This window comes from Delphinus delphis, chromosome 5, assembly GCF_949987515.2.
Source record: "Delphinus delphis chromosome 5, mDelDel1.2, whole genome shotgun sequence".
NCBI lineage: Eukaryota > Metazoa > Chordata > Mammalia > Artiodactyla > Delphinidae > Delphinus > Delphinus delphis.
The window spans coordinates 3,613,258-3,626,738 of NC_082687.1; the positions used below are offsets into that span (position 1 = coordinate 3,613,258).

Here is a 13,481-nt window from a genome sequence, read left to right on the forward strand (position 1 = left end):
GAGTGCGGCCTCCATAGAGGCAGCAAAGCACGAACTTGATGCGGGTGGGGAAGGGGAGCCAGATGAAAATCAAGCTCTAGGGGCTTCCCTGGTGGTGCAGTGGTTGAGGGTCCGCCTGCCGATGCAGGGGACACGGGTTCGTGCCCCGGTCTGGGAAGACCCCACATGCCGCGGAGCGGCTGGGCCCGTGAGCCATGGCTGCTGAGCCTGCGCGTCCGGAGCCTGTGCTCCGCGACGGGAGAGGCCATAGCAGTGAGAGGCCCACGTACCCAAAAAATAAAAAAATAAAAAAAAAATCAAGCTCTAGGACCAGGACTCCAGAGCTGTTCCCGCTGCTTGGCTGGCCTTACACACCTCGACCTGGCTCGCGGGTGGGCGTGTGAGGGGGGAGGACACAGCAGGACTGGTGACATCTTAAAGGGCTCTGTCCTAGTGCCTCTGCACCAAGTGACTCCGGGTCGGATCCGGGGTCTGGACGTTTACCCGGCTCGTGCCAAGCCACATCTGCCAGTGTTTCTGCTTATGTCACATAACTTGCTGTCCGGGTCTCACCTTTAAATCTGGAGTGTTCGCCCGTCTGGGGGTGGTGTTTGGTCTAGGGTTGAACTGGCACGTTTCCATCTCCCTCCTTTCTTGGTCATTTAAGTGTCTGAAGGTGCCCTGGTGAGCATGGAAGGCAGGAGAGGAACGCTGTCCCTGCAGAAAGTTAAGGATAAGCAAAATAAATCCCTAGAGGACTGATCGCCTCTGGAGCGACTCGGAGCCAACCCCTGGGTTCAAAACGACTGCCCAGGGCGGCCCAAGCTGCGGGCCGGGCTTCTGTTCCGGGTCGACGTGCCGCCCCGGCGGCCGAGGCGTGGCGCCAGGGGCAGTCTGGAGGGGCGACGCGACGCTGCAGGTCCCCCGGGACGCGCGTGGGGTGTGGGCCGGCGGCGCGGCGTGAGCCGCCAGAGGGGAAGCTGCGCCCTCCGCCCGGCAGCCGGGGCGCGCCGCCTCCCCGGGGCCAGGTGGCGCGGGGCCCCCTCCAGCCCGGCCCGGGCGCGGCGACCCCCGGGCGCCCGGCGCGCGGCTCACCTGGGCCGCCGAAGGTGAAGCTCCGGAGCGAGGGCGCGGCCGGCTGGCGGGCGGGCGGCGCGGGGGCGGGACCCGGCGCCGGGACGCCCCGCCCCCGCCGACGCGGCGCGCTTCCAGTGGCCGCCGGCCCGTCACTCGCTCTTCACCATGGTTGCAGCACAAAGCGCCCGGCCCCGGAGGCCGCTTCCTCCCTGAGCGCGGCGGGGCGGCGCGGGGGCGCAGGAGGAGGAAGAGGCGGGGAAGAGGAGGGGAGTCGCCGCTTCCCAAACACTCTCCGGGGGGCTGTGCGCGACGCCCGCCGCCAGGAGTCCGGACCCGGTGCCTGCGGCCCCTTTCCTCCGCACCCGCAGCCCGGGAACAAAGTTGCCGAGAGCCAGCGGGCCGAGCGCGCAGCCGGGGGCGCTCTGGCCGCTCCGCGCGTGCAGATGGGGGGCGGCGGCGGAGCGCACGGCGGCGGCGGGGCGGCCCGAGGGGATGCAGCAGCCGTCGGGGGGCTCGGCCAAGCGCAGTAGACGGAGCCGCGGCGCGGCGGCGGGGACGGCGGCCGAGGCGACCCGGCTTCGCAGTGCCCTGACCTGAGCCGGTCATCGGACGGTGGCCGCGGCGCCCCCGAGTGCTTCCCGGAGCCCCCGAGAGGAGGGGGCGGCCCTGCGCGCGGAGGAGCGCGAGGCCCGTGCGCCCCAGCCAACCCCTCCCCGCCGCTCGAACTCCCTAAAAATAACTCAGGCCGGCGGGGGGCGGGAGGAGCCGCCGCCGTCCCCGAGAGGAGCCGGGGAGGCGTGTCGAGCCCGGGCCCGTGGGGAGCCTTCCCGGCCGCGCGGCGCGGGGGAGGCGGAGGAAGCGGGAGCTCCCGGCAGCCGGGCGCCGCGGGGACCCTCGGGCCTCGCGCGCCCCCCGCCCCGCCGCCGCCGCGGTTTGGCTGGTTGGCCCGAGGCGGGCGGAGCGCGCAGGGCGGAGGCGGCGGCGGCGGCGGCGGCGCTGGGCCGGGAGGCGGCGGCCGAGGGCGCGGAGCGGCCCCGGCCCGGGCTGCGGGGGGAGATGGCGTCCTACGTGGATAACAGCTTCCGCCAGGCGGTGATGAAGAACCCGGCCGAGAGGACCCCCCAGGTGAGCCCCGCGTCGGCTGCGCGCTCCCTGCCCACGTCGTTCGCCCCGCGCGCCCGCGCCTCGCGTCAGGTCCCCAGCTTCCAGGGGCTTCGCGTCTCCGCGTCTCCCCTGGCCGTCCTGGCGTTATTTCCCCCTTCTGGATCTTCTCCTCCTTTTCGCTGCTCTCCCCGTACCGATCTTCTCCTGCGATTGCCCCGCGGGGCAGGGAGGTCTCTCCCGAGCGTCTCCTCTGCCCAGCCTAGCGCGGGGCCCGGGAGCCTTTCGGGGCGGGGGGCAGTCACCTCCCCTCGGCCGGCCCCTCCTGCCCCCCACCCCCACCCCGGCCGCAGGCGCCCTGCCTCCCCCGGCTTGTGGCCCCTGGTACCTACAGAGTTCTTCGGTGTTTGCAGAGGTGTAGGAGGAAACTTGCAGGGCTCTGGGGAACGCGAACCCGTGCTGGTCTTCTAAAGTAAAAGGTTGACATGTTTGTGTGTTTACTATTTTTCTTTTCCTTATTTTTTATTTGGAAAAGTGATGCCGCTTTGCAAGGAAGGGGTTGGTGGGGGGGAAGTTGAATAGCTAGGTTAGTGCTTTTAGTTTCAACTGCAGACAGAACTGCAGAGCAGGCATATTCAGATACAGCCCCGGGAAGGGTACCCTGCGGATTCTTTTGGTGTTGCACAACCTTGTCAAAATTAGATAAGTTTGTTAACCTTCATACGTTCGTTTACCTTCAAGCTTATTTTTCTCTGGCTTTAAGTAGAGGAATTGCTGATGGTGGTGGATCTGGTCGTCTCAAGTTGGACTAGAGAGGGGGAAATTTTATAAAAATGTGGTGGTTTGATTTTTTTTGCTTTTAGCTGCTGACTGGATAATGACGCATGCTCCTAAGCGTCGGGATGGTGACTACAGGGGATCCTGCTGCCAACCGTCTTAAGACAAATAAGCCCTCCTGATCCTTGGGACCATCAGACATTTAGGATCTAATGCTTGAAAGAGTTGCTTCGCTTGTTAGGTGTTGGATGCCATCTGTTCAGAGCCAAAGGCTCTCCTCCTCTGCTGTTGATTGTCATTATTTAATGCGGGGCAAAGAGAATAAAATAGACGCTTCCACTGGCTGCCTTTGGACAAGGCCCAGGAATGGCACCTGGTGCGGTTTTTGGTTTTTCATTTATTTTCTGATGGAGCCGGCACATCTGGGGGTCGTAGGTAGATTGCACTCGTTTACCAGACTGTGGAATATGGGTGGTAATCTTGCAAGGCAAATTCATTTCACAGTGTCTCCAGAAAGTTCCTAATCCAAAGGATTACCGTATCGAAAACGAGGAAGGTCCTGCTTTTTGCTCTTGTTGCACTGCTTCTCATGTGCCTTCTGCATCTCCTGTCGGTTTTAAGTTGTCAGTCAGTCAGTCTTCTGCAGCTGAAAACGCACGTTCTCAGTCACAGTGTGATGGAGGAGCCCATTTCAGTGAAATGTTTCGATCCCTTTCAGTGAAATCACAAGTGAAATCACACATGCCGAGAATATTAGAACCTAGCGAGGCAGGTCGGAAAATGATGTCAGAGGCCTTGAGTGGAAGTTAGAGAGCCGGGAAGTGGAATCTCCGGTTGGTTGATTAGAATAGCAATGACTCCAAACCTGCTATCAGGTGGGTGGAGGGGGGTGTGTCCCCCAACAAAACTGGAAGAGACAGAACCTCCACTGTGACCGCGTGCTGACTGTGCCGGAGAAATGAGCTGTTAAATTTCCCTGTTGACGTGCCGGTTGTGGAGAGCAGAGTGAAAACCGACCAGCACAGAGCTTGGCCCGAGTCAGAAGTGGGCCAGTTGCTACTGACACCGCAACGTGAACGCTTCGCTGACCGTCTGAAAGCAGCACATTTCCCCCACCAAACCTTCACAGAACAGGTCACCTTAGAGAAGCCTACCAAACATTTGGAACGTTCATAAGTACCCACCCTATTAACACTGATGCTCCCTTGGTTATTACTAATGCGGACCTACGTGTTTATTTATTATTTTAAAGAGAAAGTAGATGGAAATGTGAATGTTTTCCACCTTCACCTGGCTTGTCAAAAATAATTACTTTTCTGAAAGTTTGAAATTTACTCAAAAGTTAAAAAAAAAATGTTTTGGTAGCAGGTGCCTTTTCTGTTGAGTGCTTTGTGAATGCAAGGGCCGGAAGTTTTTCTGCCCTGTCTTTTCTCTTGAGTGCTCGAGGGTTAGAAGTTTGTAATATAAAAGCCAAGTTATGAAATAAACTTGATACGGACAGACGGATACGAATTAGGGGAGTTTTGCTGTCATGCTTCCTTCTGTTTCGCAGGATAGATATGGTGAAGGAGTTTGTACGATTCTTACGACAGGCAAGAGAAAGGTGCCTTAAAAGAGGAAAATGTATAAATATTCTTTGTTAAATTCATTTTCTTCCTTTTTTCTTTTTTCTTTTTTTTAACCCTACCAACCCAGTTTGTCTCCCAAACCCTGTGAAGATGTGGTTTTGTACAAGGTCACTCAGTTGCCTATAAGTAATCGTGCTGTCACTCGTGTAACCTAAGAGGTTAGCTCCAAGAGAATCTGGGGGGTGGGGAGAGCCTCAGTGCAAACACAGGAACTTTGAAGAGTGTTATGAAATTAGGAAGCTTTTCATGCCCACCTGGAAAATGGAAACCCATTTTCCCGTTTGTTTAGGCACGTCACTAGAGGGGGAATGGCAAGGAGAAACAAAATTGTCACTCGAATTTTTAGCTAAATCTCACATATTCATATTTAAGGGGCTGTCACTATTTCACCTGATATTCTGAGAGGACAAGAAAAGCCATCTTTAATCCAATGTGTGTCCCATATTGTGTGTCTGGAAAGTGGCTAAGTTCTAGTCAGTGGGGCACTGTATTCTCAATAACAAACCTCCTTGAAAATAAGGAGCACTAAATGTTCTATTAATACTTTTCAGTGCACCTCTGTTGAAAAACAGGACTCTTAAGTAACTGCTTTATTAAACTGTTGGGGTTTGTGTCTTTAATCACTTAAATGGGAAGCTTGGTCACCTAAGCAATTAAGTGAAGTGAAAGATGTAAATAAATTACAAACAGCTTTCCCCCCAAGTCTTTAAACAATAAAATGATTTTTCTAAACCATATTATTAACTTATTGGATTCAGACCCTTTCAGATTGCTTAGGTAGAGTGTATAAATGCCTGTTTTTAGTTTTTCAGGTGAAACATCTATTGCAGAATATTCTTCTACTTTAAAGATTTACTATGATGTGTTTTTAGCTAGTTGTAGAAGTTACTTTTTAAAATGGCTTGTGTAAAATCTGCTGCCTCATCCCTTCCTAGTAATATTACTTCGTTCTTCACGACTGAAATTTTTTTTGGCTATTACACCTTGTGATTTAGTTGCTAAATCATGAATTTGTCATTGGAGAGCTCTTAACAGTGCAAGACGTAGTTCTTTGCAAAAGTCACTCAGTAGCATGTGTCTTGAGTCATAATGAGAGGGCTGAAAAGTGCCTTTAGCCCAGAGAACTTTAAGTTACGAGAATCTGCACAAAAGAGTATCTCTGATGAATATTTAACTTTCAAATCCAGTGGAAGAATTGTGTCTATGACAGATAAGTTTTCCATCTCTTTTTTATCATAGTTTATGAGCAGTCTTATATTTTCATCTGACAACTTACAGTTTGATTATTATTTTGGCTCATTTGGGGGCTCTAATAATAAATAATTTGTTCCTTAAGTAGTTTTTGTTCGTAAAACACAACTAAATGGTCTGGGTGCACTTTTGAAAAGCATGGCTCGCAAGGTAATGACTGGCCACACGTATTTAGCTTTCGTAACAATGATATTTGAGTTTGGAGGTTGAAAAATACACATTTATGACTGAAAAACCAATTTCACACTGTATTAGCATGTGGCTCTGAACAAGCGAGGACTTGAATTTATGGTAAAGATTATTAACATTCTTTTGCAATATCGGTGGAAACTTAGTCACCTTCAAATAACCTTTTAAACATTTAGTAATTAACGGTTCCATAATTAGCTTTGCGTATCTTGGCTGAGGGTCAAAATGAATCTCTCCAACTGCAGTGCCTCCTGAGGTTGGTGTTTAACACAGTCCTTCCCAGACCCCACCCCGGGCTTTCACAGACACTCAAAAAAAACCAAGAAAACAAAAATTAAAAAAAAATTAAGAGGACTTCCTGGTTGCCAACTTGTGGCGGTTTTCTTCCTCTCGAAAAAGGACGTAAAATAAAAACAAAACCAGCTATAACCTCCTAGCACTGTCATTTTAGCTTATTTATGAAGACTCGCCATGCTGCTTTTTTCTTTTAATTGAAGTATAGTTGATTTACAATGTTGTGTTAACTTCTGCTGTACAGCAAAGTGATTCAGTTAAACATATATATAAATTCTTTTTTAAAAATTCTTTTCCATTATGATTTATCATAGGATGTTGAATAGAGTTCCCTGTGCTATAGAGGAGGACCTTGTTTATCCGTTCTCTGTGGTTTGCATCTGCTAACTCCAAATGCCCAATCCATCCCTCCCCTACCCCCCTCCACCTTGAAACAAGTCTGTTCTGTTTTTTAAAAATTTACTGTTGCCCTGAAAAAACTTTATCCAGGTGGATTTTGGGGGGAGTTAAATGAACACAATAAGGTCTGCCTTGGGTGATGTTTGAAATTCAAGTCTTATAAAGTCATATTATGTAAAGTAATAGTGGCATATGCTTCCAACCTAAATGAGCTATTTGAAATAAAGATACAGTAACCTTTTCAAAACACAGAAAGACTATGCCTTCTTGACTCATTTGAAAACTTTTTTTTTTAGCTTTGTTACATATTTTATAAGTTTTATATGTAGTGAAAAGGAATTGTAATTGCCTCAAAGAACTTTGATCTAGACTAGTGTAGAGTTATGGAAATGTGGCCGCTGGTGATAGTTCTGTATTATATGGGCTGTTCCTTCTCACCCCATTTTTGGTTAACAGTTTCCTCATCTGTAAAATGTGGGTAATAGCTTCTTGAAGTTGTTTTGTGGATGAAATGGAAGAACGTACATTTACTGTTGAGTGCAGTGCCTAATAATAGTTCTTGTTGTCACATTTTAATGAAATACGTATTACTTACCAGGCCTTGGGGGTTCATTGAGACGGCTGTCCCTCAAGCAGCTCACCAATCTATCATGTCATAAGTAGGAAGTGATTCATTAGTGCTGTGACAGCTGTCCTAGGCCAGCACTGCTGAGGTTGGGGACTTCCTAGATGGGTGTGTATTGAGTCTGGGGACTTCCTAGGTGGGTGTGTATTAAGTCTTAGGGGAGTAGAAATTCACCCACCAGTGGACCAGGAGGCTATGAAGGATTTTCCAGGCGAACCCAAGGTCACAGAAGCTGCACAGGTGGTTGTAAGGAAATAAGTGTGGACCTTTGTTCAGTGCGCCTGGAGCCAAGGGGTTGAGTGGGGGATGGAAAGTGACGCTACGTGTCCCTTAGAAGCTTGCGATTTGTGGAGAGTGGGAGGAGACTGGAGTTCTGTTAAAGCAGAGGTCTGACCTCCAGGGTGGAGATGGTCAAGAGCCCGAGCTACACAGCGGAGATATCCACTCTGCTGGACAGGCCGGCTGCACGTGTGCACGTTCATGTCAGCTGCTCATCGTGTCATGCCGTGCACACGTTTACGCCAGTGCAGCCTACTCACGGCAGTTGGCGGAGATGGCCATTTCTCAGTTCATAGGAGAAAAGTCCAAGTTGTTGAACATAATTTTCTGTATAAATTTATTTATTTATTTATATTTGGCTGTGTTGGGTCTTTGTTGCTGCGCATGCGCTTTCTGTAGTTGCGGCGAGCAGGGGCTGCTCTTCCTTGCCTTGCGCGGGCTTCTCTTGTTGCGCAGCACGGGCTTCAGTAGTTGTGGCTCACGGGCTCTAGAGCGCAGGCTCAGTAGTTGTGGCACATGGGCTTAGTTGCTCCGCGGCCTGTGGGATCTTCCCAGACCGGGGCTCGGTCCCATGTCCCCTGCATTGGCAGGCAGATTCTTAACCACTGTGCCACCAGGGAAGTCCCCATAATTTACGTAATTTTCAAGATTTTTTCAACTTACACTATTTTTCCTTAAACTTTGATGTCTTTTCCATGTCCATTCCGGAATCTAATATGAAATAGCTAATTTCTCATATCATTATGCTAAGTGTATTAGTATTTCTTAATCTGTGATGATAATGGGATTTCCAGCATTCCATCCTTTGCAGGAGTCGAGGAACATCTGAATTGAAGCTCACAGTTGACTTGTGGTGGCACGAGGTAATGATTGTAGCGAGTCTGTGAGGGCAGTTCCTTATTCCCCTACATCGTTTTTTGTTTACATAAATTAATGTTGAAATGAGGAAGGAGAAGCAATTTGTAGTACATGTAATTGGTCTTTTGTAGCTTTGTCAGAGCTGGAATATATACAGTCAGTAAAAATATGTTCAGTGGTTATAATGTCAGCCTTCGTGGGGGGAAAGTAAGCTGATTGGCTCATTATTATTACTTTCTTGTTTGCTTTACCTGCAAAGTTTATTGCATAGAGCACACATTTATATGAAAGCGTAACAGTGTTTCAACATGTGAAATTTGTACAGAAAAATATCAGAAACACATCTGTTAGGATGACTGTCTCTGCCTTTTATATAAAAGAGCTAGTGTATAAAAAGTTTTTCAATCTAAGGTACCAAGCTGTATTCTACAACAGAGATACAGTACTCTAAATAGCAAAGAACTAGGGAATCAGAAAGAATAGCTACTTCCTTTTACTAATCAAAGACTGGTGGCTACAAAGGAACACAGGCCTGCTTCAAACTATTTGTGATTCACCAGAAATCTCATTAGCATTAGGACAACTAATTTGAATTCAAGTTTTAGTCAATGGTTTAAGCAGGATTCGGTGGATTTCAGGAAACATATCCTGTGTACACGTGTGTGCATGTACACGTGTGGCACGTTATTTTGACTGTTAGAATGTTTATCTTTTCAGGAAAAGAACGCCTCTGGTCTCACTTGCTAACTAACTAGGACTTACTGCACTGTTACGAAGTATGTTTCCTGCTGTGTTCAGGTGTTTTCTTCTTCAGTCAATTGGGGTGGTCGGTGGTGGCCGGGTTCATTTTTGTAGAGCCGGAGGTTTAGTGCGTTTTAGATTCTCTTGGTATCGCCATTTATTTTGTGCCTTCACCCCCATTAGGCAGTAAAAAGTGTTTTGGAGGGGTTGGTGTGACTTGAAAAAGGACCTTGTTTTGTTGTTGGAACTAAAACCCTCTTCCCGCAGTTCTCATTGCTCGCCTCCTACACATTGAAAGTGATCTAGAACTTCTCAAGTATTGAATATGAGCTAAATGAATTGAAATCCGATTTTACATGTTGACCCTATTAACTGCTGGTAGTTCAGTTGACAAACCAACAGTTACTGGCCCTTGGCAACTTTGTGTTCTTCTCCAGCTGGTGGTATTTGTCCCTCCCAACATAAAAGCTAATCGGAAAAGAAGAGACCCTGAAGAAGAATTAGCTGTTGGCTGGTTATTCTAGGGAGGCCTGGAAGTCACTTTCCTAGAAGCCAGCTAGCAATCGGTGGATCTGAAGGGTTAGGGCACGATGGTGATGATCTTATCTCTTCTGAGTATTCACGCTAGAGTTGAAACGCATTATCTTTTTTAAAAGACTTTTTTTAGTTTGAGATAATTGTAGATTCGCACGCAATTGTAAGAAATAATGCAGAGATCCTGTGAACCTTTTACCCAGTTTTTTCCATTACAAATATCTTGCAAAACTGTAGCGTAATATCACAATGAGGATATTGACATTGATAAAGTCTAGATGCAGAAGAATTCCATCACCACAAGAATTCCTCTTGTTGCCTTTTTATAGACACAGTTACTCCCCAACTCTGCCTCTGGGGAGGACTAATCTCTTCTCCACTGCTACAGTTTTGTTATTTCAAAAATATTATGTAAATGGAATCGTACGCTATTTGATCTTTTGGATTGGCTCTTTTCACTCGGCATAATTATGGCTTCTTACCTTTTGGCTAAAATGAACGTAGCTACTGTTGTCTCTGAGTGGTTTGGGCTGTGTTCTTTTGCCGTACGCGGGCCTCTCACTGTTGTGGCCTCTCCCGTCGCGGAGCACAGGTTCTGGACGCGCAGGCTCAGCGGCCGTGGCTCTTGGGCCTAGCCGCTCCGCGGCATGTGGGATCTTCCCGGACCGGGGCACGAACCCGTGTCCCCTGCATCGGCAGGCGGACTCTCAACCACTGCGCCACCAGGGAAGCCCTGGGCTGTGTTCTTGAAATACCAAAGTTATTTGGGATTGGGGGTGGCACAAGGTTAGGTGGATTTAAACAGTGACAATGATGAGAAAATTCCGTAGTAATATGTGTAAAATAAAGACCAAAGATCATTAGGTCTTGGATGAGCAAGAGTTGTGAGGGTGTAACACACTGGGGATATGTCAGTATATACAGTTTTCTTCCATAGATTTTGTTGTTGTTCATGATGTAAGTGGTAAAGGTAGTCTTACCATCGATCATCCCTCATTCAAAGAAACTACCTGATCTTCCCCAACTGAAGTGGCGTTTTACAATTCAGAAGGAAGTCTAGTGAGTGTATTTACAAAGGAGTCCCAGTGGAACAATTTGAACAACAAAATAAAGACGGATTATAGCCTCTGGGGGAAAAAATATCCATGAGCTCATGCCAATATAAGTAAATTATCCAATAAATAAATAGGGGAGAAGAGACAGCTCTTTGTTATGGTAGAATTCCAATAAAAAATGTAGAAGATATGATGGAAATGGAAAATCACCAGTAGGCAAACCTCACAGTGTTAATTGTTGCAAACAAGAATCAGTAGGTGCCAGACTTAGTGCGTGAGAGTATGATGAGAAATGTATATGTCAGATATCAGAATATTTGCATAGTCTCAGAGTGTCTCCCCCAGCAGATTAAGTAATTAATTACAAAGGGGGGAATCAGTACTTTTAAAGTGAAGAAAACTAGCAGACACCAACTTAACTAGATGATCAAAGTTATGTCACAAGACATATCCACATCATGATGCACTGAGAAGGGCGCATCTGAGGTGGTATTCTCACTAAAAAACCCTTCAACTGAAGTGTCAGGAAACACTAGACAAACGTAATTTTAGGACACTCTGCAAAATGGCTAGTGCTCAGAAGTGCTCACCTTATGAAAGGATGAAGTGCTGAAACAGTCACAGATTGGAGGAGACTAAGGAAGCATGATAACCAAATGAGCTGTGAGATTCTGGATTAGGACCTGGACCAGAAAATAAACGGTGGGACGGCTGGTGAATTTGAATAGATAGTTTTACTGCGGTTATTTCGGATGATGAATTGTAGGCTGGATGAAGAGTCTGTGGGATCTCTGAACTATTTTTTTTTTAATAACTTCTTTTAGTCTAAAGTTATTTCAAAATTAAAAGTAAAACAAACAAACAAACCCAGCTTTTGGAATTTTATTGTGTCTCTGACAAGGGGCCACCAAATTAAGATATTTTTGAAAATAATCTTTTTCCTGATTTAATCTTAATGAAGAGCTCAGTACCTTTCAGCTAAATATTTTGCGTATGTTGGACCATTAGTGACATGGCTGAAGCAATATATTAGAGGAAACTTACATACACACACAAGCTTATAAATAAATGGACAAGAAGAGCTAAAATAATAACATTTAACTCACCTTTATTCCTACCTGAATCTTGTAGATATTCACATAAAAATGCAGTGTATTTTACCAGGTGTGACGGTTTCATGATCCTGAATGTAAGTAAATGGGAATATTTGGTATAAGAAAAAAATGTGTAGGAGATACAATGAAGCACAGTAGGAAAGAAACTGTGATAGTAGTTTAAGGAAGTCAGTCTAGGTGAAATCAAGTTTGTAGAGTCTCCCTCCTTTTCCTTTTCTGTGAACTTAACAAACCTTTCAGTTGTTACTTTTGGTAGGAGTGAGGGGGTGGAAGGGAGGGAAGGGGATGGCAGGGTGTGTTGAAGGAGGCTGGTCGGAGGCACTATTCCAGCTGCAGATGGGGAGACCTAAGCTGTGTGTGCAGCATTTCATTAAAAGCAGTTCAAGGTAGAAATATCTCTACAAACCTTTTTTCCATGTATATATATAAATGCCTTTGCATTTCAATTATAAAGCCAGCTGCCCTCCCCGCTCCTCCCATAGCCACCTACCGTTCTTTTTTTGTGTGTGGTAAATTCTGAAGAATGCATGTTGTTTCTGTATAGTGTGTACTTTTTTCCCCTGTAACTGAAATTGGTACCGGAAGATTGGATTAAAAACTATGGGCCCTAACATTTGAGATAACAACAAATAAAATGTAAGCTGGGAGGTATTTACTATTTTCAATTACAAAGATAAAAACCATTTGTTTTCTATATTTTAATGTATTTTTTTATTCTGTTTGATGTTTTCAGTAATAAATTGCATTTGCGGGCACAAGTGGAAAAGAAAAGAGCTGGCCAGGCTTTGAAGTAACTAAAATCTTATAAAATAGAAAAAGTGAAAATGTGTAGGTGTCTATTAACACTTTAACATCTGTCCAGTTGTTCTGTATATAAGTAACTATTTGAAGTCTTCAAGGCAATACATCTCTGATTTCTTCCGTAAGCTACATTATGTAGCCTTGCAAACTCCATTTTCTTTTAAGCACACTCAAATATTTTAGAAAATTCTTGGTCAAATTGTTGGAAATATTTGGCTAAGTAACATTATTTAGTTATGGTATTAAGAAACTGCTTGATCAAGTTTATACATTTGCAAACAACTAGAGATGGATTTTGAAAACTCATGAGTTAAAGAAATTGAAACACAGTAGCATGAAATGCCAAGAATTGAGGTGAAGAAGAATTTGACTGCATTTCAGTTTTTTCTAGTCTTCATTCGTGTCGGCTCCCCTTACTTTTGTAAGAGCTGGAATAAACCAAGGGGCAGGCTAGCTTTAGGGGCAGATGTTATCACGCGTTGCCCTGCGCCTTCAATTTGGGAAAACACAAGACTTCTTTAGAGGCAGGCAGTGTATGCAGAGACCCACAAGTTCTTTTTTTTTTTTTTTAATTTATTTTGGTTGCGTTGGGTCTTCGTTGCTGCACACAGGCTTTCTCTAGTTGCGGCGAGCGGGGGCTACTCTTCGTTGTGGTGCGCGGGCTTCTCACTACTGTGGCTTCTCTTGTTGCGGAGCACGGGCTCTAGGTGCACAGGCTTCAGTAGTTGTGGCTCGTGGGCTTAGTAGTTGTGGCACGCGGGCTCAGTAGTTGTGGTTT

General features: G+C 46.7%; 2 protein-coding genes across 5 annotated transcripts in view; one reads left to right on the plus strand and one right to left on the minus strand.

Annotated features, from left to right (window-relative positions):
- Positions 1-1,127, minus strand: part of SPMIP2 (sperm microtubule inner protein 2) — a 159,615-nt gene extending 158,488 nt beyond the window's left edge. Inside the window, exons 1-2 of the transcript XR_009519478.1 lie at positions 1,075-1,127; positions 553-696 (exon numbers count right to left, since the gene is read on the minus strand). The gene's annotated coding sequence lies outside the window, so the exon portion shown is untranslated. The remainder of the gene's footprint in view (positions 1-552; positions 697-1,074) is intronic.
- Positions 1,128-2,063: 936 nt separating this feature from the next.
- The window catches only part of RAPGEF2 (Rap guanine nucleotide exchange factor 2), a 245,336-nt gene continuing 233,918 nt past the window's right edge, over positions 2,064-13,481 (plus strand). For all 4 annotated transcript variants that reach the window (XM_060011939.1, XM_060011941.1, XM_060011940.1 and 1 more), the window contains exon 1: positions 2,064-2,181. In XM_060011939.1, coding sequence (XP_059867922.1) covers positions 2,113-2,181 — 69 coding nt within the window. In that variant the 5' untranslated portion in view covers positions 2,064-2,112. The remainder of the gene's footprint in view (positions 2,182-13,481) is intronic.